We start from the raw sequence: 24804 nt of genomic DNA, 5'->3' as shown, positions 1-24804 counted from the left end.
GACGAACTCGAAAAGGCCGTGCAATTCTACGAGAAACGTTTAATGAGATCAACGCCACAAGGAAAAGAACAAAAAAGAAAGCAAAAAAAAGAGAACCGAACCAGGCCGAACCGAGTTGGACCAACCCTTGTCCTGCACTTCCTTCGTTTTTACACATTTGAAACGACGGCGATCACTCACACCCATGGGGATGTGTCGGGGTTTATTGGCACGGATGCCATCACGATCTGAATCTTCGAAATTGCATGGAACGGCGTTAAAAGGAATACCATTTGTTTGCGATTATTGCATGAAAAGAGCCAGTTATACGAATGATTGATTTAACCCCAACATTTACTCTACGTGGGCGCCTCATCATCAACGGGGCACCATCAGACAATGAAGAGTCCATGGAGCCAACCCTCAGTGTTGAATATCACGCGGCCCGGCCATCTTTGCGAATGGTTTTGGTGTAGCGATTACAATAGATTATTACACGGGTTTAGAAATATTCCACATGACACTGGCACATTCATTCATTCATTCACTCCCTCACTTCCTCCCTCACTCACATGTCTGTCACTCATGAGTTCACATGCCATCAGTACTTCATTCTTGAAATTTTTGTGTTACCTGTTTTTTTACTCTGTATATATATCAGAGTTCCACCTCTTCAACTGATCCAGACTTGCACCCTTACCTTGCTTTGCTTTAAATTGAAAATTTATCTTCCAACGTCATGAGTCTCGCTGGATCACAGGCCGAGGTTTCCCGCCGGCTAACCTAGTATGTCCGAGCGGAAGATCGGGGCCCACCCCCGAGCACTCAACTTAGCCGGCTCTCCCAGAGTCCCTATACGGCCAGTTCCAAGGCTTGAATCTGACGTTACCGTGCCGCGGTGATTGATGTCCATTACGTCCTGGCTTGCTCCGGTGGTCATATTCCGCGGTTTCATACGACAGCGACACCAAAGTTTTATCAAAGTTTTTGTTGTCCAGTCAAGGTTGTTGAGCCTGAGCTGGGAGGTTCCTTAATGCAATTGGGTAAGAGAATCGGAATGTTGGCGAAACATAGATTGATTGCCTGGTCCATCCTTCAGAGCAATCGTGTTACTAGTAGATACATATAGAAATGACAGAGGTACGCGACTAAAGAAACGACTAATACTAAATATTGCTACAACAATACACCTAACCTTAGTGGCATTCGTGAAGATCAAGGTACACCAATCATTTTGCTTACCGTTTCGGCAATCTATTTTGTCGTAGCTCTGAGTCTATTCCTCTACGTACCCGACCGTGAGATCTATATCTCAACAGCCTTGTTGCTGGAGACAGTTGTACAAAGACAGTTGTACGAATGCATGCATGGACGTGTCTTTCCATGATGATACACTGATTGCGAGGGTGGCCACAGTTGTGTGCTCATACACTAGATGAACGAGGACACTGTTCTCGTGATTTTCTTTTAAATTCTTCTTACTTAGTAATACTTATGCAAATCAATGCGCGCTCTGGACAACAGGCCATATCTTAGAAGATACGCACAAACTTGACTTGCATGTCAAATATGAGTTGTTATTTTTCCGATAACTGTTTAGTAGCTTCTCGACACTCGTGGCATAGCTACTGTGTGCTTCTCAAACGCTTCCTAGCGTCATCCTTGGGGGTATATTGGATCATCATCATATCCTCCATATGGTCATAATTTTCCTTCCAAAAGTTGTCCGTGAACCCTCACCACCAGGCTTATTATTATCAATCGATCTATACGGGTCCAGGACCAACCAACTCCCGGCGCTTGATACTCTTGAGCCGGATCTGCAGCTCCCGAAGTTTAGTTGCAAAGCCACGGGAAACGGCAGCTACAAACTTGGGGCGATCCATCAGCTCCTCCATGGTATCGATCCATGCGCGATAACTGACACCTTCACAAAAGTAGGTAATCATTCGCTCGCCCATCTCAAGCTGTGAGTTTTGCTGCATGTTCAGAACCTCATATCCATCGGCGAAGTCCCGCATAAGAAGCTTTTGGGTGCCCTCGTCACCTTCGGTACGATACAGGGCGCGATGCCCATTGCCGATTGCGACATCGATACATCGCATAATAAATTCACCCATTTGAGGGCTGAGGAACCGGTCGCAAAGTTTGTAGACCTCGATATAGTCACGCATGGGAGTTTTCGCAGCCATGGTCTCAGGATTCTGGGCCGGGCGAGGAGGAGTGTGAGGGACGATGGAAGAGTGGCTATATGCGAGCCCGATGTAAAGGCCAAGATACCTCGGCTCAATATCGTCATCCTGGAATTCAACAATTCCTTTCTTAGCCTCGACGAAGCGTCCAGTCAGGCATCCTTCGAAGTACTCAGAGTTCTTGGTGAGCACACTTTTGGCGACATGAAAAATCTCGGCTTTCACTCTGAGCTCCACCATCTGCTCGTCACCCCTACGTACGTAGACATGTCAGCAAATTATTCTCCATGTAGAACGTTCGGCAAGAGCAGACTTGGGAGTGCGGAAGAGAGGAAAATATATGTACACACTTAACGAGCCAAGAGGTGCGACGGTCCGTGAAGACGGTGGACTGTTGCTCCTCAGCCACATCTTCCTTGGGAGCGGCCTTGGTGCGCGCCCTCTTGCGAGTTGGTTGCGGCATCGCACTGTCGGAACGCCTTAGGCGAGGAGATGCAAATGGTGTGTGTCGGGTTATGACAGGTCCAACTTGTGACGGAGTTCGTGCCAAGGTGTAGAGGGAATGTTGGAAAAAGGCAACTGAGATGAGTTGAGTTGTATCCTGAGACTAAGCATCGCCCGAACCACCTTTTCGGGTTGGTCACGGCTGTGCGTGGAGGGGGCTCGCACGCTTCGATTTCAGGCCTAAGAGTTGAAAGCTTTATTCTTAAAGTGCACTGTTTGATGTAAATTGCAACGCAAGGCAACCGCCGATGCCAGTGTTGTGAAGGAGCCCCGTTGGAGGGCGAGTCACTGAAGCACTGGGTTTCTCTCAAACGGTAGAACCATAAAACGTAAAGGCTGTACAACAGTCTCAACACATTGGATGGAGTAACAAGCAAAATCTCCTAGGCAAACAGTTGTTGTCTGATAGCTCCTTCTAGGATCACAACACTAGCAAACGAACCTCATCTTGCTCTCACTCGTTTGATAGTGACTTTCTCATCTTCCAGCTCCCACCCGACATTGTCCTTCTCTTTCAGCTGATTCCACTTGCGACCGGCAGAAAACTCCAAATACGGCAAGTCGACATGAAGATATGATCTCCCAAAGCATTTCAGAGTATGAAGCCTCATGTCATTATCTGCCCACTCCATTAGCTTGAGGCAATGACGGTCGACTTGTTGCTTTGTAGCCTGCCACGAGATATAGTTGTCATGTGCCAGCGCTTTGAGTATATGATCCAGCTTCTTGTTTCTGATGTTGAAGTCTTGTCTGATGAAATACGCCTCCGTCAGGTCCCTACGCCGACACGCGGCATCCAGCATGAAGTAACCAGCAATTTCTTCAATTTCACTTTGGACCATGGGAGTCCACACAGCCATGTATCGAAGAAGGTGAAGAATTGCTGGGTGATATGACTCAGGGTGCTTGGCAAGAATGGATAGGCGAATAGAGAAGATGTAGGCTTGTATGGAAAAGAGGTCAGCTCGCTTCGTAGCCACTAACCCTTCTCGAAGCTTCCTCAGTGCCATTAGGACATCTTGCAAGGACTTTGTGTTATCAGGATCCTCAATGGCCGCCAGCATGGCCGTAGTTGGGCCGCTGGAAGGAATGATCGAACGGAGAGCCTTCAATGGGCCTGTCAACGAGGACGGGAGCGAAGCGACAGAATCGTGCGTTGGCAAATGAGTAGCTTTGGGAATGCCTGTAGTATCTCTAGTTAACGTCGAAGAGGTCGCTGATGACACTACTGCCGTAGATGTTGCTGCTGATACTGGAACATATCCAGGCGGATGTTTGGTATACTGCGTAGCAGGGGTTGAATCGACTGCTCTAATGTCGAGGGCCTCAAAACTGCGTATGATTGAGTCCCTATCACCCGCTTCGGTGCAAAATGCAAGGAAGCGTGAAATGATCTGGTTGTAGTACCATTCCTGGGTTTTGTGGTTAAGTAACCTAAGTATCCTGGTCAGCCTGCCACTGTATAGATAAGCCGGCATGGTTGTACTAGGTATGAATAGTTGTAGTACCTCTCGTCTCCTTTAGATGGAAGACCCATATCCAGCAATGGATCTTGCTCAACGGGCTTCAATCTTCCCCATGGCCCTGAGGGCATCCTACCACCTCGGCCTCGACGGGGCATAGCGTGGGTATTTCTTGAGTATGTTTAGCACCAAGAACAGTTGAAGCAAGAAACCCTTTGATCCGATATATTGAGGGATCTTATGCTATGATGCGTGAGTTCAGGTAACGTGGCGACGTATTGTCAAGTCTTTAATAACGAATGAATGAGGTTGCTTCTAAGAGTGAGGTTGATAGTGGGGTAGCTGTTTCCACGACCCAACGATCCACTGTTGGTTCCTGCATCATGACAGCCCTACCTACTTGGGCAAAAGCGCCCCTTACTTTGATCCGATGATGAGAAATGTTGTTAAAATGACAGAATATTCATAACGGATCTCGTTAGATGCTCGGTGCCAGCACTTGGTTTTGCAGACAAAGCAAGAAGCAGTGTACCAGTGGATTGACTCCACTATCAAAAGGATTACTGTCATAAGATAGGTAGGTATTTGGATTTGTAGTTCAACAAAATTGCATTAATTACCACATTATTAAAGCTTGCTCCTATTAACCGATTTCCACCCAAAAACAATCCTCTCGTGGGTATCATTATTCGCCGAGAAGCTGTTCTTCGTCTCAGCCGCTTCTTTAATTATCATCACCAAGAGGTTCGTTCATTTCCCAAATCCAAATCCAAAGGTATTGATCGGCCTTAACCGTGGATGCGATCAGCCAATGTTACCTTATCCCACCCCTTTGGCCCTGAAGCCTCATATTTGCCAGACTTCGAGATGACTCTTCCGAGACCCTGATGGATCTCAGCCTGGAACGGCCCAAAGGGACACTTCTCGCCATCAATGCTGATGTATCCGTCATCTTGATCACGGGGAATGATGCGGTATGCCGAGATCTTCTTGTATGTGACGTGCGGGTTGTCGAATAATCGCTCAGCTTCGACATCAAGAAGAACCTTGATTGCGGTGAGAAAGGGTAGGTCACCATCGATAGTGACAAGATCCATCAAACCATCGGAGATCAGCGAAGCAGCGAAAAAGGGAGCATCGGGTGACATGTATGCCATCTACAACTGTCAGTACTACCCTGAGTGCAAGTCCTAGTCGGGCTACTTACATTGCCAGCATAGAAAGTACCAACTTTATTGTATGGGATCAACTCCCAGCCTTCAGGAAGCTCGTCTTTGATTGTGCCATACTTCAGTTCTGGCAAGCCAGCACCATCAGGCACGGATTTCGCCCCAGCGCTCTTAGTCAACTGTGAGAGACTTGTAGTGCTTGCATGGTGCTTGTAGTGTGCTTTGACACCCTCTTTTTCCTCAATCTCAACCTTGACCGCCAGATCAAATGGATAGCATTTCTTTTTGTACATGCGCTGTACAACGCCCACTTCAAATCTCGCACTTCCCATCCATCGCATGTTCTCTGTGCCGAGATCGCATTCGGCAATGAGACCCAGCGTCTGAGAAAGAAACGAGATGATACGATTGTTACCAGATGTGACTGATACCAGATCCAACGGGGTCACAATGCCTTTGATGATTGCCAGGGCGGCGAAAGAGGGCCGATGGGAACCGTACAGGTTACACGAGAAGGCGTTGCCTGAACCGCAAGGGATGTGGCTGACGGCCATTGTAGACAGCGCCTTCGCGGCATCAGGCCGCTTAGCAAGGCCGTTGAAAATCTCGTGCGGCGTGCCATCTCCGGAACACGCCATGATAGTATCGTACCTCGACAGGTCAACATTTTGCGCCAGCTCGACGGCCTCGCCGCCACGCTTGAGAATGACAACATCGAGTTGCATTTTGGCTGCATTAAAGAGCGGCTTGACCTCATTTTCCCACTGCTTGACGGCCTTTCCAGGACCAGAGTTCGGGTTGACCAAGACATACGCGCGTTTACGAGGCGGCGCATCACCATATGCGCGTGACAGCAGGGTCTTGACAAAGGTCTCGACCGGCGTTGCGCCGTTCCCCTCATCGTCATCATCATCATCATCATCATCCTTAGCAGCGAGCTCGAATTCCCATTTCCCAGGCTTGATCAGCGTCTTCGAAGCGTGGATAGCATAGTCGATCGTGATGTGGTTGTTGGCGAATTCGGCCCATAGCACATTGTAGAAGGGGATAGCGTCCTTTGAAGATCCAGCTGCGAGGTAAACAGTAGGAGATTAGCGACTCGGTCTATGTTATCTAATCGCGTGATCAATATTCTTACTGCTGGTGAGAGGAGCGCAAGAAGAGCGACTGGCTTTCTTGGCAATCGGGCCTGTTCATGATGGTCAGTCAAACCATTTGGCTAAATGCCATTCACCAAAGTTCGCACCATTAAACTCCAAGCCGTCGGCTCCAATAGTCAGTTTCTTCTTGCCCTCCAATAAGAGCTGCATCCCAACGCCTTCTTCCATTTTTCTATCGGTTTCTGTGACCATCGGAGCAAGGGAGCTCAATAGGCTGGTTGGAGTGGTGTATGTTGAACGCCTTGAAGCGCTAGGTATCTTTGGTCTCTATTGAAGACTGGTGCGCCATGCAACATTCAAAAAAAGTAGCTGGGGTGAAATAGCGACCTGTGGTAGTGACTGGTTTCTATAAAGGAAAGAGCGAGAACAAAATTGGCTAAAGAACGACTGTTTACAACTTGATTGACCGGCTTACGCGGAAGCCGTCTTGACCTTTGAGCTGGGTGTGATGGTGTAGGAATTCGCGATCCGCGGGGCGTGGATACGAGATTAATTGTCTAGTACTACCTTGCACGCCCGAGACCCCCTGGAGCTGGCAGCTGGAGCCAACCTAATCGCCAGTGGTGTCAGATACCTGCAGCTGTAAAGCACTGCCGCAATTGGCAGAGACTTGGTCTGAGGACAACTAAATTATTACTGTACTCTGGCTGGTGGGTAGTAGAAAAGTTGCCGAGGTGCACTTCGAATCAATGTCTCAGGGGATTAGCTAAGACTTACACAACCTTCGCCTCGATCAACCCTCCAATCACCTGTAGTAAAATCAACGCCTTGTTTTTTCTGGACAAAGCATTTGACCAAGACTAATAGCGCATGCTTATTCTACAGGATGTCTACGTTAACTTTTCCGCATGTTCCCAAAACTCCTTGTCCCATCATCCTCTGAGCCGTACCGTGCGCCAGTCTGCCTATCATCATCGCCATCCACCTCATGTACCCTTTGTAACCTAAATCAAGGGCACCTGGGAAGACAACTACCGGTCCCATGCGTCTCTATACGTCCTGACAAAGCCCGTATTTTCCCTTGACAGACATCTCATATGCATGCCGAGCCCCCTAACTTTTGAGCTTCACGAAATGATAGCAACTTATGCTAGTCTTGTTATGTTGGCGAATTTCTGTTGAGCAGCCTTTTTGTAGGACTCCTGGGAGCTCCTCCAGCTCTTGAGCACCTCAAGACCCTCGATAGCATCCTCATAAGTGGCACCGGGGATATCCAAGATGCCAGCAACACCTTCTTCGCTCTTGGTCTTGTCTTGGCCCAATAGCTTTTGTACCTTGATAGCAGAGAGGACGTGTCTAGGGCTGTCCTTGTTGGCTGCCAAGAACTCATCGTTGAACTTGACCAAATCCGCAGATGGATCCACGGCACTGTATTCAGCTTTCAGCACCTCAAGAACCTTGGGCTCGATATCAGTTGCTGTCTTCAATAGCTGAGCGAATGCCACGGTATGTTCGTGCACTCGGGGCGATTTGGGGTCAAGTGCCGATGCAGCTGTGAGGCAGCGGAGGGCAAGAACGTATTTTTCTGCGGGTTCGGTGTCAGTGGATGCAAGGTCGTGGTTTTGATGATATTAAACTTACTGCGGCGCATATAGACCTCGAAGCCAGCGAATTGAGCGTTGATGTTCTTGGGGCTAAACTGAAGCAGGGGGTTGATGTACTTCATGGCATCACCAAGAGGATCAGTAGTCTCGGCCAACTTGAACCCGAAAGGATCATCGTCTTGTTTCTTCACCTCGCCCTCCTTACTGGCCTTGTTAGGATCCTGCTTGGCCTGTTGCTCGGCTGCCTCCTTCTCAAGTCGCTGCTGTTCCTTTCTCGCCTTTTTGGCAGCCTTCTTTTTGGCCAAAGAATCCTCAGCATCTTCGCCATCAGCCCCGTTGACACCATTTGCGGAAGGCTTATCAGCAAGCTTGAGATAGATCTCAACCGCATCCAGAGCAGCACGGGAAAAGAAGGGGTGGTCACGAATGTGATCTTCCCATCGCATCATGTCAATGTAAGCGCGAATCTGTCCCTTGCGCAAAGAGAAGCTGTGGAAGTCAAACTGATCCTCTTGCCACACCTCAAAGATGGTGAAGATTTGCTTGAACCTCTTGAGAGCCAGTGCAATATTGCCCTGGCGCGCGTACGCTTCACCGTCTTCTGTCAAGAACCACATGCTCTGCATATCCAATAGGTCGGCTAGAGGGCCACCTACGGTCTCTGCGCGAGTGAAAAGTCCAACCGTCTTGAGAGCCTTTTCGTTCTCATCGTTGCGAAGCTGATATTTGGCCGCCTTTGTGTTGATGTATCTGTCCTTGAGGTCGAGCTTCCTGGCTCGGTCCATTGCCTTAGAGGCTTCTTGCAGATCACCGCCGTGCTTAATGATTCGGGCTTTGGTCATGGCGTAATCCACGCTCTTGGGGTCTTTCTCGATTGTCTTGTCAACGTACTCCACGGCTTTCGCCAAGTCACGACTAAGATAGTAATTGTAGTGCTGTGCAAGATAGTAAAGCGCCGCCGCCTCTCCCTTGTCTTTGCTCTCGGAATCCGCGTTCTGGGAGTTCAGATAGTTCTCAGCCAGTTCACGAAGGGTGTCCTTCTTGAAAGAATCGGAGTAAAGGTGTTTGAGATTGGCAAAAGTGGATGGGACTCCCTTGTTAAGCATCAAGGTCAGATAGGCCTCGGCAGCTTGTTTAAAGTCGTCACCTAATTTCAGTCAGTACGTGCTTTTGGTTGGCATATTCATTAGACTTACCAGAAAGAAAATCCAACGGCAGCCGGCGCGCAGCATCACACCGAGGTGACTTATTGGCATATTCATCATAAACAGCCTTGCGAGCCTTGACATCATCCTCTGGAACTTCCAGAACCTCGAGAAGCTTCTCATAGTAGACAGGATGCTCTGAGTTACGGTCGAGTAAAGCACGGTAGGCCTTTGCGGCATCTTCCTTTTTGCCCAGCTTGTGAAGATACTCAGCACGAGCCTCCATGACAGCCAACCGATCGAGGTTTTGCTTGGCAGCAGTGTTTAAATGATCAAGAGCTCGTTCGTAATCTCCTTGCTCGGCAATTAAAGAGTTTTTGTACATGATTGCTTCCGAATGCTCGTTATCGAATTTCGAGGGCTTGGTCTTCAATGTTTCCTCGTAGGTGTTCATGACCTTTTCGGCTTCGGCTGGGTTACCGGATAGATGGTGAGCAATAGCCAGTGCGGTCCAGCTTTGGCGCGCTTGGGGTCGGGCCTGAAGCATGGCGGTTCGACTCTGAATGTAGCCCGGGTAATCGCGACATTGGATTTGCAGGATAGCAAGGTCACGTTGAATCTGTGCTGAGTCAGGCTCCAGTCGGAGAGCAAATTTGTATGCCTTGATAGCCTCCTCGAAGTTCTTGTTTGCCCGATGTAGCAGACCGTAGACGTGCCAGCAAATGTGCGACTTCATGTCCATTGTCAGGGCTTCTTTCCCCAAAGCGAAAGCCTCTTCTGTCTTGCCTTGTGCATTCAAGATCAACGCCTTCATGGCAGTTGTGTCTCCATGTTTGGGGTGCTTCTTGAGAATAAGCTCGGCGGACTTGATTCCACGCTTGTATTGTTTGTCTTCATAGTATCGGATGACGGAACGGAAAAGCGACGCCTCCTTGGAGGCAAGAGGTTGCGGCATCGTGTAGTCGCAACGAGATTCCAATCGCCGGAAAATTCGGTATATATCTGTGAAGATGAAAGCTTTGTATGTAGTACCTAGCTATTCAACCTCTACTATCGGCGATCCAAGCTGCCTAGGGCTGGATGAGGGGTGTGTGGGCGAAGGTGATGGGAAGGATCAACGGAAGCTTTGGCGGGGTATGGCGACGATATTTTCCCAATATATGATGAACAAGGAAGATGGAAAGAGATTGATGAAGGGCGAAAATGCGGCTTCCCTGGCCGGAGAGTGTAAATAGGTGCAGTTCACAGCTAGAGGTGCCGTAACATGCGACCTTATGAAATGATGTGGACAGGAATTGCTACGGTCGACCGGTAATTTCTCGGAGCTGTGGTGGGCTGCATGAGATGATTTTGGCGGGGCAATGCAGAATCCATGACAGCGAATACCTCATGAGAGTCTTTACGAAAAAAGATAAGGTGGCATATTTTGCCAATGATAAAGTCTACGAGACATATAAGTCGACTGGCTTAGAGATGGTTACAATTTAGGGTGATTTAAGCAAAAACCAAAACATATTCCGACTAGCTGGTAGGTACTAAGCAAAGGCTCCCTGACAAGACATATATATGTATGCCTAACCTACGAACAACACATGATGAGTTATGATAAATCAATAATAGAAGCAATGCCGACCTCAAATTCAACGGATTAAGTCTCAATTCAATTATTATTATCATAAGGGGTGATGGTGTTATACACGTGTCGTACCTAATCATACAGTTTCGCCTCTCATTACAAGAGTACGAAGTCGTGCCATGTCGTTGGTATTAAACAGATGGTTTCGAATTTTGAGCCTTCCTCCATTTGCTGATGTTATCTTCCCAGTTTTTGAAAGGCTCGCCGCCACATCTTTCCTGCACCACCTCCCATGTTCTATGTCGCACGATATCCTCGACACCTCGTTCTTGTCTAACAAGCGAGGCTAGCCTCTCGGTGCGGGCTTCGCGGGGGAAGAATCTACCGGAATATGGGTCTAATCGCTCGTCTACAATTCGGTCGCGGTCTTGCTCTCTTTCAAGTTCTCTGATTGTACGGTCGGGATCATCGGGGTCCGGACTTGCCGCTACCAAAGCACAATAATTCAGGACTTGAGCCCGAGCTTCCCAGGAAGGAAACAGAACCTTTTCCTTAAACTCCGAGCATGATCGAGAGTCGATCTGCTTCGAAACCGGGCGGGAAGTGCGTTGCAAGGTAGAAGATGGGTCGAATCCGAATCGCGACGGCGTCAACAGTGCATTGAGATTCTGGGTGATTGAATCATCTATCGACGATCTTGACAATCGTAGAAAGTCTTAACCATGAGTCAGTCAACTATGAACAATGCGATCGTACGTTCTGACTTGTCTTACCTCGCAATGTCCCATATGAAAAGCAAAATTGTGGCGTAAGTTGGGGTTGTGCTGATGGTTGAGTCATGATATTACTTGGTCGCAAAGACTTCTCTTTCTGAGCGTCCGGCGAGCCCTTCCAAAGTACCCCAGCCAGAGTGGGTGGCTGTATTGGATCCACGATGTAGGAATAAATTTGGTACTGTAACTGCTAGCGTGATTGAAACAACGTGGCTCGCAAGGAAGTTGAAACAAAGCCTTGTCGCGTGTTGGCCGTTGACCGTCGATAGTAATATAAAGAGTCCCTTGTGTCAACTAGTGAGTTGGTTGGTTCTGTCTTGATTTCCGTGACGCAACGAAAAGGCTTAGCTACAACTACCTTAGTACTAATAGGTACCTAAGTTGCGGTTGTTTGAGCCCAGACGCTACGGATAAACCTTGACTCCGCTGACTCCGCTGCCCCCTGATCCCTGCACAGATCCCCCAGCTTGATCCTGGTAGTAGTCCCGATCAGTCGCTGCAAGACAGAAACCCTGGACTTTTCAGCCTGTCTTCCCACTAGGTGATAAACAAAACAGAGTGCAATCAATACCTCAGTACGTACGACATGTATCGATCGAATGCACTATTATGATCAATCGGAAGAAGACGCCCGTCCAGAAGACACGCCGAAAACAAATCAAGGCCAGGCCAGGAACCAGTGCAACGCCCAGGGGCATGTTCAAAGTGAGGCGCGGCTTTCTTTACTTTTCGGTTTCAGGGTCTGCATCCTGAATCGCCGCCGCAAATTAGAAATCCGCCAATGTTTTCATCCGGGCAATGAATCAAATGGCCACGATCAATTCGTGACTAGAGCTCCGCTACTCTTGCAACCGCCCCAGGAAGAGGACGTACATATGTTAGGTGGGAACATACCGCCCTGCTGCTGGGGTGTCATTTAAGCATTGATACTTTAATTCCATCAACGCCTCACGTCTGAGATTAAGAAAACATCTCTGCTACTGCAGGTGTTGAGATCTTGTCATCTGGCCTCGATCTCAAGCAGCTTAACCGGGTATACCCCAGCAGGACATTGTACCGAGCTTCCAGAGTCAGTGATTGACTTTGGCGGGCGCAATTCTGTATCAAGCTAGAATTCGCTCGAGACTCCGAAACTGCCAATTTGGATAAAAGACGCAACAAGTGCGACTCGCAAAAGCAGATGCAGACGCCACCGTTGAGACCCGTCTGTTGGCGCAGCCTCCAGGCCACTCATTCGACGCCAATTCCGGGTGGTGATCGGCAACGTCCCAAGTAGCTGGACTGGACGCAACGATTGATCCTTGGCCGGCTACGCTAAGTTCAACGCCCGGGATCCCATCTGCCATAAGCCAACGCTAAGAACATGTAACGCTAAGAATCACCAAGTTTGTTGGTTGAATGTACAGTACGGTCTGGTTCTGGGCCAGAAGTCCTTCATGTCTGGATCTTCTGTGGTCTGTGGATTTACATGGTCCTGATATGTGACGACGGTGCGCAGCAAGTAGAGCGCGGGCCATCGCCAGCCTGTTGCGTCGCGTTGCGTTGCGCCGAGTCTTCATCCGTTTCTGTGGACGAATTTGGACACGGGGAAGGCGAAAGCACGGGCTGGATCCGGTCATGCTGCATGTTCTTTGGTGACATACGTGCAGCCGCCGGATTGTACATTTACCCCCCCAAGCCTCCTGCGTGAGTCCAGTCTCTTGCAGCCTTTTTACAGCCTTTGACACAACTTTGGCTTTTCCAGCAAATTTGACTGCCCTTGGTTTTTTCTTCTTCAATGATGGATCTCCAAAATCGGATCAAGAAGGCAGACCTCCAAGACCTCATCGATATATGCGAGCAACTTTCCAAGGAATGCAGGGGTTTCTCAAACTGCCTCAACACTAGTCCCGTCGTTTTGGCTGCGCTCGCCAAGGAGTGTCGTGCCATCACCGATGCGCTTGACAGGTTACACGAACTCAGTCGGACAATTGAAGGTGGTACAGAAAGCGTGAAAGCGTCGAATAACGGATTTGTCTATTCTGTTTCAAAAGACGTGCATGAGCTCAGAGCCGCACTGAAACGGATAAAAGGGCCAGACAGAGATAGTGGCATCCATCTTAACGAACCACAACTCATAATTGTCTGGAACGAAGCGACTTTGAAGGAGTACCTCGGACGACTGCGCACTCACCAAGCATCTCTTCATACACTCCTCAACACTGCAACTCGGTGAGTAGTCTTTCCAGAGCTACCGATATATTTCTAATATTTGCCAGGGCTAGCTATAGCTTCGGGGAAAGTGATCTGAACAGGCGTCGCGTTATCGAACCTGACATTGAGGTAGATGAAGCTCTGCGAAGCCTCGGTCGAAAGTTCACAACACCAACTCAACGTTCAATCGTCTTACCTCGAGTTAGCGACTCTACGGAGATACAAATACTTCTAGATACGCTTGTGCCACATCCTGGAATTGACTATGTACAAACCAAAGACGTTGCACACGAGCTGCACCACGCCATTGAACAGACTGATGAATCCGCCGTATTTAACATCCTGCTCGAACGTGCAGACCCCAACATAACGCTGGCGGGATCAATGCTGTCTCCCCTGCACCGCGCTTTCGATAAGAAGCACATGCTGATCGCTGCCTTTCTAATCGTTGCCGGCGCAGACGTTGACGAGCCGACAACTGACGGCGATACAGCATTGATGAGAAGTATCAAATGTGGTTTTTCGGAACAGTTCGCGAGGCTCGTTATTCACATGAAGGTTCGCATCAATTCAATCGATAATAATGGACGATCGGCACTTCACTTTTCCGCTGCCTCAGATGTTCTCGAGGACGAGACACTACCGACTCTCATAAACGCCGGCGCAGATATCAACCTTGTCGATTATGAGGGGCACACACCGCTGCATGTCGCCATACAACACGCCCACTGGTCTGCAGCGACGAAATTGGTGCAGGCTGGAGCAGACCTCGAGGTCCGACTGCCTGATGGGAAAACTGCACTGCACCTGACAATAGCAATGCGCAACCAAGAGTTTACTCAAGTGCTAATATCTCGTGGGGCGAACGTTGACCGTAAGCTTCGTGAACATACACCTTTAACAATGGCCATCAGCACTCGCTGCACTCCTATCACAGCTGCACTACTGGATATGGGTGCAAATCCCAATTTACCAAGTCGGAACGGAAACACGCCTCTTCTCGCAGCAGCAGCTACCGGGCATGATGAAACGGTGAGATATCTCATTGCCCATGGTGCGAATCCAACAGAAACTCACGGGCAGTCTGGATACACACCCATGCACATGGCAGCGCACAAAGACAAACCTCATATCCTCCGACTCTTGGCTGAGTCAGAGGCACCTATCGACGTTTTGGACAGAAATGGTGAAACTCCTCTACTGATAGCTGCCAAACTTGGTAATAGCCAGAGTATTCTTCGCTTGGTCAACCTGGGTGCCGATATCGAACGAGTAGGGCCAGATGGCATGAGTGTGCTTTCCCATGCAGTCAAGATGGGTGATGTTGATCTTGTCACTGCACTCCTAGAGCTTGGAGCTGGGATGCAAATGACATCTATGTTTCTTTCCAGATGTAGCAGGGAGTACCTGGTCCCCGAGCCGCAGACGACTCCGATCCATGTGGCCGCTCAACACGCTCGGGATGAGATTCTACTCCGACTTGTATCATACGGGGCATCTCTTGAGAGCACTATCTTTCCTGGTCGGACTCCCTTATCGGTTGCGGCATCTCATGGCCATGTCTCGACAGTCCGGCTTCTTCTTCGACTAGGTGCGAATACGCAGGCGTTGACTACACATGGCGATACACTTCTTTTTGAAGCATCAGCGAACTTAGCAACACTCAAAATCCTGTTGCAACAGGGAATTAATGTTAATCATCAAAACGACCGGGGCGCAACCGCCCTCCATTATGCGGCTCTTCGTGGGCACATGGGTGGTGTTCGAATGTTACTTGAGAAGGGAGCTCGACAGTACCATGCAAATGCTGTATGGGATGTATGGGAAGATAGGGATGGCGCAGGAGGCTATCGACAGGGAACGCCGGCTGGTATGGCTATGCAAAGAGGGTTAGACAACATCGCGGAGTTCATTGAGGGATGGAAATACAATTGACTACCTAGTCGGAGCAATGTTTGGCGACAGGGTTGTTTCGTGGGTAGGTAGAGTAATGACTGGATGATAAACTGTAAAATCCCACCTATATGTATATACCTAGCTTGCATTTATTAAGATACCACAAATGTTTTCATTTTTCAGCAACGGTTTATTTGCAACTTAGCAGTACTTCTTATTGTCTTGAAATCCGGGATCTTTCCACCTGGCACTGAAGAGCGCCAACATCCATGATGGATGGGACAAAGTCACGGATACGAACATCCAGGTAGTAAAAACAGAGCTGCGAGACTAAGCGTTTACAAAACAGTGCATGGGAACTTTTTCAAAAGTACAGACGGATGACTTCAGGTGACGTGGTTTTAAGATTAATTCATTAATCAATCTTAACAGCAAAGTCAAGGTCTCTCGCCATGTTTATCCCAACTCAGCCTAAGCGAAGATTTACGAATACGAGACGTCATGACGATGTTAGAGTGTTGACGTAATGGGTTCAAGCGATGATGGGGTGTGGTAGTCCGAGTGTTCTCAGAAATGTCCATGATGGGCGTATTCAATTTCTTTTACTGGTCGCTTCGCCTTCAGCGTGTTCTGTTGAATGAAGGATACTAGATGGATGGGTAGGTACCAAGGCATGCAATGTAGTCTCGTGATTAAGAAGCTAAAGCAAATAATGCCTAATAAATCGAATACATTCTGCTCGGCTCAAGTGATTTACCCTTCAACATCTATCTCATCGTCTCGTTACTCCTCTGCACTTTTTCTCCGTATTCTGCCTGTGGTTAGTGTATCGTCGATATACAATCTATTTCCCCCCTTTTGATTTAGCAGATTTAGTACCAAGTCACCTGTTAACTAATACCCATCACACCTAAATCAAGCAAACTGCTAACAGTACTGTTCTAGGAGGGGCTTTCCAAGAATATACCTCTCAACCATCTGCATATATTTCCCTCGTACCTTTCTACATTCTTCTATCAACATACCGACCGACCAAACCTCAAACAGCATACTTGCTGTGAGTCACTGGCGCTGTGTTAGCCCCGTGCTCTATTGCAACTGTCCTGACCAGCTGTCTGCCCCTGCGTCCTTGCAACCCCGCAACCCGCAATTGGCCCCTCGTTACTGTAACTACCGTACCTAGTACAAGATACAGTACACGAGACCGCTTCTCAAATTCTCCTGTCGCGAACGCTACCGCCTCATCTCTCAACTACTCTATACCCGGCGCAAAATCTCAATCATGTCGTCCGCAGCCAACCCTTCCGCCCAGGCGAACAGCAGCAGCTGGACCGCCTTCCTCAAGGTAAGTATTTGACCTCGCGTTTTACCTGGTCTAAGTTTGAGCGAGTCGTGCATGATCGCGGTGGCTGACCCTCGTCTTTGCGACGTGCTCTATAGTCCATTGCCTCCTTCAATGGTGACCTCTCTTCGCTCACTGCGCCTCCGTTTATCCTCTCTTCTCAGTCTCTTACCGAGTTCTCTGCCTACTGGGCCACGCACCCTCCCGTCCTGACCGCCCCTGCTGCCGAGTCTGATCCCGCCAAGCGTGCTATGCTCGTTCTCAAGTGGTTCCTTTCAACTCTCAAGCACCAATACGCCAGCCGAAGTGAGCAGTTTGGAAACGAAAAGAAGCCTCTGAACCCTTTCCTGGGCGAACTTTTCCTCGGCACCTGGTCCGACGAAGCTGGTGAGACCACTCTTGTCTCAGAGCAGGTCAGCCATCATCCTCCTGCCACTGCATACTGTATTCGCAACAACAAGACTGGTGTTGAGCTTGAAGGTTATAACGCCCAAAAAGCCACCTTCAAGAGCACCATCATCGTCAAGCAAATCGGACATGCCGTCCTGCGCGTCCCTCTTGCCTCTGGCGAAATCGAGTCCTACCTGATCACCCTTCCCGGCCTGCATATTGAGGGTTTGATCTTTGGTGCTCCTTTTGTCGAGCTTGATGGCTCAAGTCACATCACTAGTTCCAGTGGCTTTACCTGCAAGATCGACTACAGCGGCAAAGGATGGCTTTCCGGTAAGAAGAACACCATCGTTGCCAGCGTCTATCCTACAGGCAAGGAGAAGGATGTTCTCTACAACGTCACCGGCCAGTGGAACAAGTCTTTCGAGGTCTACTCAGGTCCCGCCAAATCCAACTCCAAGTCTACCCTCGTGAGCACATACGACGCCGTCAGCACCGCTCAGACTGAGCTCCACGTCGCTCCCATCGATCAGCAGCATCCTCTCGAGTCCCGTCGTGCTTGGTCTCGCGTAGCCGAAGCAATCCAAAAGGGTGACATGGACACAACTGGCGCTGAGAAGGGCAAGATCGAGCATGCTCAGCGCAACATGCGCACCGTGGAGCGCTCGGAGGGTCGCACCTGGGATCGCCAATACTTCACTGCTGTCGAGGGACAAGATCCCGTCCTTCAGCAACTTGGCAACGTTGTTGGCGTGCCCGCCGATGGCGAGGCTGATAAGACTGGTGGTCTCTGGCGATTTGATAAGGCCAAGGCCGATGCCCGTGTTGCTAAGCAGCTCACCCAGGACGACATTGCTCAGATGGAGAAGGAGCTTCTTGGGTGGTAGTCACAACCAAGTGTACAGTCTTGACGCAATACCAGATGGCTCGAACCTGGTTATAATGCATGGAAGCAGAATAGGAGTAGCGAAAGGAACATAGCGGGCTCAAAAGAGGCGGTGGTTACAGGTTAGATTAAAGGGCGCTGACACATGCTCTTCAAGAGACGGACGATTCGTAAAGAACCAGCAGGCCGGAAGGTGTTGGTTTGTATGATACTAAACAGTTTATGTACGCTCTACGATTAATGACATGGTTTTCATGTACTTCGCTTCGTTACCAGCAGCTAAAACATCATAAAGACAATATGGCAACTACCTGGACATGGTTATCGCAATAGCATAGTTATACATTCTATAATCGACATTCTAAATGTTGCATTGCAATATGATACGTCGCGCTGGCCAATAATTTACTCATACTTCATCAATTTTGTTTTTAATTAATATACTACTTTCATCGCCTCATAACGTCCCTTGCAACTATGAACTGCAACGTCGTATCCGAACCAAGGGGAGGGGCCTTTTTCTTTTGTCCCTCATTTTTTCCAAACGATATTTCATGAATTTTGTCGCACAATTGGGATATCATTAAAGCCATTGAGTGTCTTCGGTGACATTTATAGCTGGTTGGCGGTGTTGAAGTCCTCGAGAGCCTCAGCAACACGCTTAGACATGGTCTTCTCACCCTCACGAACCCAGACACGGGGCTGGACAAAGTGTTAGTAAATCAGCATAAATAGGTATGGGTATATTAGTAACTTACGTCGAAGTACTTCTTGTTGGGCTTGTCCTCGCCATCGGGGTTGCCGACAGTGGTGTTAACGTACTCACGCTTGTTGACCATGTAGTCTCGGATACCAGAGCAGTAAGCGAACTGCATGTCAGTATCGACGTTAACCTTGACAACACCGAAGCCAATGGCGTCGAGGTACTCCTTCTTGGAGGAGCCGGAGCCACCGTGGAAGACAAAGAAGACAGGCTTGTCGTTGTCGGACTTGAGGGCCTCCTTGACGTGGGCCTGGTGCTTGCCGAGAAGCTCGGGGTGGAGCTTGACGTTGCCAGGCTTGTAAACACCGTGGACGTTACCAAAGCCAGCGGCGATAGAGAAGTAGGGGGAGATGGGGGAGAGAGTGTTGTAGATGTTGAGGATATCCTCGGGCTGAGTGTAGAGAGAGTTGTTGTCAACATCCTCGTTGTTAACACCGTCCTCCTCACCACCAGTGATGCCAATCTCCATCTCGAGCCACTGCTTCATGGGGGCAGCGCGCTTGAGGTACTTGGCGGTGGTCTCAATGTTCCACTCAACGGGCTCCTCGGAAAGATCAATCATGTGGGAGGAGAATAGGGGCTCGCCCTTCTCCTTGAAGTAAGCCTCGTCGGCATCGAGCATGCCATCGAGCCAAGGGAGGAGCTTCTTGGCGCAGTGATCGGTGTGAAGGACGACGGGGATGCCGTAGGTGGGAGCAAGAGAGCGGACGTAGTGGGCAGCAGCGACAGAGCCGGCAATGGAAGCAGCCTGGTCACCGTTGCTAACACCCTTTGAGATTGTTAGTTGAATATTAGTAGTGGAAGGATTTCTTAATGATCATACCTTGCCAGCAAAGTAGGCGGCACCACCCTGAGAGAACTGAAGGATGACGGGAGCCTTGGCATCGCGGGCAGCCTCAAGGGCAGCGACGACGGTAGAAGAGGAGGTGACGTTCTGTAGTATCTGGTCTCAGCAATAGATTTCATGTGTTGTTCCAAGTTGCTTGGCTTACAATGGCGGGGATAGCGAACTTGTGCTCGCGAGCGTACTCGAAGAGACGGAGGACATCGTCACCGACGATGACACCGGACTTGCGACTGAGGACTTCTTGGACACCCATGATTTCTGTTTTTGGTGCTTAGGATTGATGGATTTAGGTTGAGATGAGAAAGATGGGAAAATATGAAAGTCTAATGAGCAAGAAAGTTGTTAGTTATGAATGAAACAGGCAATGACGAAGAGGAGGGGCGTAGCGGGGTTTTGAGTCCAATTTGGTTTGAGTCTTATCGATAATGCAATGCAAGCTGTTGCGTAGTAGTGATGAGAACCTGGGAAGGGGCAGAGAATTTTGGAGGGGCAGACAGGGCAGGACAGGAGGGGCTCTTCTGGCGCTGTTGCCGAGAGTTTCTCTGTGCGGGTCGACATGAGTTCATCAGTTTGAGACCATGAGCTGTTTACAACATCCAGCAGCGCCATTTCGGTGAGGCATAAACCAACAACCTAATAAGACAGCGGCGCTTTTTGTCTTGCAATGGATGCTCGTCTAATTCATCTTGCAACATTCTGCGTCTCGATTGGCGAGAACCGGTGTGCCTTGCGAATCGTCTGAGGTTCACGGCCCGTATAGCAAATTCCACGGACCTCCAGGACTGTTGAATGGGCTGAGACTGTTGAACGATGTGCCGCACCATCCAGTGAGACAGTAGGGATCATCTCGTCCAGAAACGGACGTTCACCGCACACCTCAGTCCGATTCAAGTTCCAAGGCGCTCCGTTGCCCGGTGGCTCTCCGGTGGCTCCGCGGCCGTTATGACTTCTCTGACCTTCTCTCGGTCTCTGCGCTACTCTCTCTTCCTCTCACAACTCTGCTCTCTATCATGCTGTCCACCCTGTCTCCGCTATAGACCAGTCTGGTTCGAGCATCCTCGTCTGACCAAGACTTTGTTCATAAAATCGCTCCCCCAGCAAGCTCACTCGAGCTGGCTAGTGAGAGCTTACTGACGTTGTTGAGCAAATCCTCGGTGGTAAAGTGGGGTCGCCAACACAGCGGCGCCGTTGCAGAACAAATGCAGTGGATGGGATTGGACTCGGTATGTAACAGTGGGGAGCGATGCGACTTACACACTTTTTGGCAGTTAAACAGGAGACCCAGCTATGATGTCGGCAATGACGATGAGTGGAGGGATTGTCAAAATCTGAGAGTGAAGATATCACGAAGGGGGGAGGGGGCCGATTTATATGTTTTCTCCTCTGTGCCGAGAGTTTTTCCTACCACAGCCGGCACCTCGGGGTAGTCGACGGAAACATGCGGGACGAACTGGCCATTGGAGACCATTCATCGGATTGTTGCTCGTCGTTGTTAGCAAGACATTGACTATGATTCTCGTGCTACCCCATTTTCCCCGCATACTTAAACATCGTGAGCATCACGGTTGGTTGGAAACCCGCCATGGCTGTGGACACCTCCGGGCAGGCTCATGCTGATGCTGCTTGCCCAGACCTCTCATTCCCAATCTCACGATTGCAAAGCCAATTAAAGTGGGCAGTGCATGGACATAGTTGCATCTAAAAGGCAGTTTCTCGATGATTCTCGCAAAATGCAAGGCTTGCATTGCGTTAAGCATGTTTCTCCGGCGGGATCGTTCAGATTAAACTCAATTTTACTTACTTGAGGTTGTAAATCATGATCGCAGTTCAATTGGTGGAGCTTCGACATCATTCTTGTGGGGACAGTCTTAAGTTGCCGTCGAATATCATCATCTCGGTCATCTAATACCGAACAACAGCATCATGACATTGACGAGATAAACTCGGATCAGCCACTTGGTCAATACTATTTTTGTCTGTTCGAATATTAGCCCGGCTGATACCGAACGGTAATCGAAGATACCGCATGCATCTGTGAGAAATTTCTCAGCCGTTGGCCAGGGTTCGTTACCAATACGAGTCATGGTCAGTCAATGTGTTGACCACTACGCCTTTCAGTTTGCAACAATCTTGGAGGGTACTCAATTGCGCTTTTGGGTATCCCACCAGCCGGCTCGTCCTACAACTACTGTTCCAGTCCCTTCAGTCGATTGCTCGATTTTCAATGAGACTGAATTAGGTTACAAAGAAGACATGCCGTGATATTGAGCTCAACCCCCTACCAGTCCTCTCAGCTCACCCCGAAACCCCCACCTGGTCCAAAAGGTTCCGGAACCTCTTGCAATTATCGTAGGGTTTGCTGAGCAATTAATGTTCTCAATATGAAGCTCCAGCTGCAGCAAACAGTTGATTGGCTTCCGTAGCTCAGTTGGTTAGAGCGTCGTACTAATACTTCATTCCGAGTATCCGGTAATGCGAAGGTCTCAGGTTCAAGCCCTGGCGGGAGCAGAGTCTCTCAGTGCCTGTCAACTATTCATTTTTGCTAAATTGGGCGATACTTTCTTATTCTAATAAAGTGATTATCATTGGTGGTGGGTACTTGTTGGTGCATTATACTGTGTTGAAGAAACGGCTACCCAATGAATACCACTAAGGTAGTGGAACGGCAACTAGAGCATTCGTGTCAAGGCCAAAAAAGGCTGGGATTATTATGTTCAAAAGAAGTCCAACAGAATGATCGTCCACTTACATACTAACTACCCTAGAGATGTCATCAAGTGGCCAGTCGTTGACAAACGAAGCATAAAGTTGGAGCAAGTTGACTAGAAATGAATACGTTTGGTCTGTATTTTTCATCTTTCTATGTCTATACGTACCTATATTTTTAAATCTGATTGACTTCATCTGCACGCGTTGTCACTCAATCCAGTTGAGCCTGCAGAGAGGTTGACTTAGACTAGAAGGGGACTTATTACAATTCCAAAACATGATGCCATAGACTTTTATTTGTCAATACTTCTGTCGCATCCAAAAGTACATTCAGCTTGATCAAAGGCTACTTATAATCTACTCGAATAGTGCAGCTTAGAGAGACAACATTTAGTTTTGTTTTGTTGTAGTTCTATGATTGAAGATAGACGTGATTCACGCGAATGACGTACGGGCAAGAATGGGAAAAAAAAGAGGGCCATTCAGAAACCCTAGCTCCAATAAATCGCCATTCACTTGGACTAGACACCCGAATATTACCTTGTTCAATCCTTGAATCTGATGATCTGGTGTGAGCTGTGCCGGGCAAAGCCAATGTGAAAACATACGGCACCGTCTGTCCGACCACCTGCCTATCCAGTCGGCACCTTTCTCTGCTGAGCATGGACGAAGAAACACTGAAGGAAGCCCTCAAAAGCTTCCCAAACGCCGAAAAGCCGGCGGCACCGTCAGCTGCAGCATCAGGGCTCAACATCAATGCACTTTTCGACAACCCGCTCTTTGCAGGCGGAATAGGTCTTGCATCTTTAGGTGCAGCCGCAGCCTTCGCACGCAAAGGCGCGGTATCCGCACTCGGAGCAGCCCGCCGCCGCCTGCTAGTCAATCTCGAAATCAGCAAGCAGGATCCAGCCTACCCATGGATCCTAGCTTGGTTGTCGCAGCCTCGCGAAACTCCGGGTTTCATCGCTTCTCGGCTTACACGAATACACAATGTCTCTATCACCACGACCAATGCATCTCGGACTGCGGGGTCTAGCGGACCTCAGCACGCACAATTCTACGTCCAGCCCGGTTACGGACGACACATAGTCAAGACCGGCAATGTCTACATTGCTGTGAACCGAGAGAAGCACAACACGGCGAATATGAACACGGGCGAACCGCATGAGATTGTGCAGTTGACGACTCTTTGGGCGCATCGACACGTATTCGAGCAAGTGTTCAAGGAGGCGCGCGCATTAGCGGCAAAGGCGAACGAGGGAAAGACTATAGTATACTCGGCCCGAGGAATGGATTGGTTACCGCTTGGTGATCCTCGCAAGAAGCGTCCATTAGACTCGGTAATATTGGACGATGGTGTCAAGGAAAACATCGTCAACGATGTGCAAGACTTTTTGAACCGGCACCAATGGTATGTGGATAGAGGTATCCCATATCGAAGAGGGTATCTGCTATTTGGTCCCCCGGGCAGCGGAAAGACTTCGTTCATCCAGGCACTCGCAGGGGAGCTGGACTTCAGTGTGGCCATGATCAATCTGAGCGAGATGGGCATGACAGATGACAAGCTAGCATATCTCCTTACGAAACTTCCCAAGAGGAGTTTGCTATTGCTAGAGGATGCCGACGCAGCATTTGTCAACCGACGACAGCGGGATACCGATGGCTACAATGGCGCGACAGTGACCTTTTCCGGTCTTCTTAATGCTCTCGATGGCGTTGCTGCAGGCGAAGAACGCATCGCATTTCTGACAACCAACCATGTTGACCGTCTTGACCCTGCGCTTATTCGACCCGGCCGAGTAGACCTGATGCTTCGCATTGGAGAAGCAACGCGCTACCAGGCTGAAAAGATGTGGGATCGATTTTACGGCGATATTGACAAGGATCACTCCGGCCGAGAACGGTTCCTCAGCCGATTGGAAGAGTTGGGTCTATTTGGAGTTGGACCTAATGGAGAGCCATCGAATCGACACACAAGCACTGCCGCAATCCAAGGCTTGTTCTTGTTTAATAAGAACGACACACAAGGTGCTATCGACATGGCCGAGGGCCTCATCCCGAGGAAGTTTGAGGCTTCAGATGAGATCCCAGAAGGAGCGATCAAGACACCTGCTTGAATACTTCCATTGTGTGTATTTGAGTTTGTATGAGTAGGCATGTACCACACGACCAGCCACTTTGATACCCGAGTTGGAACTGGAACTAGAACGAAAACATTGTATAGTAGACTTATTAATGGCGTGTAGTAGATAAACAAAGAACACAAGACTTGT

General features: G+C 49.1%; 9 protein-coding genes and 1 non-coding gene across 10 annotated transcripts; 4 read left to right on the top strand and 6 right to left on the bottom strand.

Moving 5' to 3' along the window:
* Positions 1-1745: 1745 nt before the first annotated feature.
* On the bottom strand, positions 1746-2634 carry FGSG_02776 (uncharacterized protein; the record flags this gene model as incomplete). Its single annotated transcript, XM_011320442.1, has 2 exons — positions 1746-2424; positions 2522-2634. The coding sequence occupies 2 exons, from the start codon at positions 2632-2634 to the stop codon at positions 1746-1748; spliced, it is 792 nt and encodes a 263-aa protein (XP_011318744.1).
* Positions 2635-3118: 484 nt separating this feature from the next.
* On the bottom strand, positions 3119-4153 carry FGSG_12200 (uncharacterized protein; the record flags this gene model as incomplete). The annotated part of the gene is made up of 1 exon (XM_011320441.1): positions 3119-4153. The coding sequence occupies one exon, from the start codon at positions 4151-4153 to the stop codon at positions 3119-3121; it is 1035 nt and encodes a 344-aa protein (XP_011318743.1).
* Positions 4154-4746: 593 nt separating this feature from the next.
* Positions 4747-6635, bottom strand: FGSG_12199 (uncharacterized protein; the record flags this gene model as incomplete). Its single annotated transcript, XM_011320440.1, has 4 exons — positions 4747-5295; positions 5346-6376; positions 6446-6496; positions 6542-6635. The coding sequence occupies 4 exons, from the start codon at positions 6633-6635 to the stop codon at positions 4927-4929; spliced, it is 1545 nt and encodes a 514-aa protein (XP_011318742.1). The 3' UTR covers positions 4747-4926.
* Positions 6636-7552: 917 nt separating this feature from the next.
* FGSG_02774 (uncharacterized protein) lies at positions 7553-10111 on the bottom strand (the record flags this gene model as incomplete). Its single annotated transcript, XM_011320439.1, has 3 exons — positions 7553-7992; positions 8049-9158; positions 9208-10111. 3 exons carry the CDS (start codon positions 10109-10111, stop codon positions 7553-7555), a joined length of 2454 nt encoding a protein of 817 aa, XP_011318741.1.
* A 739-nt stretch (positions 10112-10850) lies between these two features.
* FGSG_02773 (uncharacterized protein) lies at positions 10851-11758 on the bottom strand. Its single transcript, XM_011320438.1, has 2 exons — positions 11506-11758; positions 10851-11447 (listed from the first exon to the last, which is right to left on the bottom strand). The coding sequence occupies exons 1-2, from the start codon at positions 11570-11572 to the stop codon at positions 10924-10926; spliced, it is 591 nt and encodes a 196-aa protein (XP_011318740.1). The 5' UTR covers positions 11573-11758; the 3' UTR covers positions 10851-10923.
* Positions 11759-13285: 1527 nt separating this feature from the next.
* Positions 13286-15289, top strand: FGSG_02772 (uncharacterized protein; the record flags this gene model as incomplete). Its single annotated transcript, XM_011320437.1, has 4 exons — positions 13286-13484; positions 13934-14572; positions 14636-14989; positions 15090-15289. The coding sequence occupies 4 exons, from the start codon at positions 13286-13288 to the stop codon at positions 15287-15289; spliced, it is 1392 nt and encodes a 463-aa protein (XP_011318739.1).
* Positions 15290-16723: 1434 nt separating this feature from the next.
* On the top strand, positions 16724-18569 carry FGSG_02771 (uncharacterized protein). The gene is made up of 2 exons (XM_011320436.1): positions 16724-16939; positions 17035-18569. The coding sequence occupies exons 1-2, from the start codon at positions 16877-16879 to the stop codon at positions 18211-18213; spliced, it is 1242 nt and encodes a 413-aa protein (XP_011318738.1). The 5' UTR covers positions 16724-16876; the 3' UTR covers positions 18214-18569.
* A 29-nt stretch (positions 18570-18598) lies between these two features.
* On the bottom strand, positions 18599-20145 carry FGSG_02770 (fructose-bisphosphate aldolase). Its single transcript, XM_011320435.1, has 4 exons — positions 19968-20145; positions 19799-19909; positions 18971-19744; positions 18599-18914 (listed from the first exon to the last, which is right to left on the bottom strand). Exons 1-4 carry the CDS (start codon positions 20073-20075, stop codon positions 18825-18827), a joined length of 1083 nt encoding a protein of 360 aa, XP_011318737.1. The 5' UTR covers positions 20076-20145; the 3' UTR covers positions 18599-18824.
* Positions 20146-22235: 2090 nt separating this feature from the next.
* FGSG_20557 lies at positions 22236-22330 on the top strand. The gene has a single exon. It is a non-coding gene; the product is annotated as a tRNA-Ile (tRNA).
* An 863-nt stretch (positions 22331-23193) lies between these two features.
* Positions 23194-24648, top strand: FGSG_02769 (uncharacterized protein; the record flags this gene model as incomplete). Its single annotated transcript, XM_011320434.1, has 1 exon — positions 23194-24648. One exon carries the CDS (start codon positions 23194-23196, stop codon positions 24646-24648), a length of 1455 nt encoding a protein of 484 aa, XP_011318736.1.
* Positions 24649-24804: the final 156 nt, after the last annotated feature.

This window comes from Fusarium graminearum, chromosome 1, assembly GCF_000240135.3.
Source record: "Fusarium graminearum PH-1 chromosome 1, whole genome shotgun sequence".
NCBI lineage: Eukaryota > Fungi > Ascomycota > Sordariomycetes > Hypocreales > Nectriaceae > Fusarium > Fusarium graminearum.
Note: the sequence above shows the minus strand (reverse complement) of the source record. Positions and strands in the feature narration are given on the sequence as shown.

Bases quoted from the DNA above. Each gene is read 5' to 3' on its own strand.
- FGSG_02770 (XM_011320435.1), bottom strand. From the start codon at position 20,075: ATGGGTGTCCAAGAAGTCCTCAGTCGCAAGTCCGGTGTCATCGTCGGT. The intron at 19,745-19,798 runs GTATGATCATTA...ACAATCTCAAAG, and splicing joins CCGCCTACTTTGCTGGCAAG to GGTGTTAGCAACGGTGACCA. The intron at 18,915-18,970 runs GTAAGTTACTAA...CACTTTGTCCAG, and splicing joins CCAACAAGAAGTACTTCGAC to CCCCGTGTCTGGGTTCGTGA.
- FGSG_02773 (XM_011320438.1), bottom strand. From the start codon at position 11,572: ATGACTCAACCATCAGCACAACCCCAACTTACGCCACAATTTTGCTTT. The intron at 11,448-11,505 runs GTAAGACAAGTC...CTCATGGTTAAG, and splicing joins TTCATATGGGACATTGCGAG to ACTTTCTACGATTGTCAAGA.
- FGSG_02771 (XM_011320436.1), top strand. From the start codon at position 16,877: ATGTCGTCCGCAGCCAACCCTTCCGCCCAGGCGAACAGCAGCAGCTGG. The intron at 16,940-17,034 runs GTAAGTATTTGA...CGTGCTCTATAG, and splicing joins GCTGGACCGCCTTCCTCAAG to TCCATTGCCTCCTTCAATGG.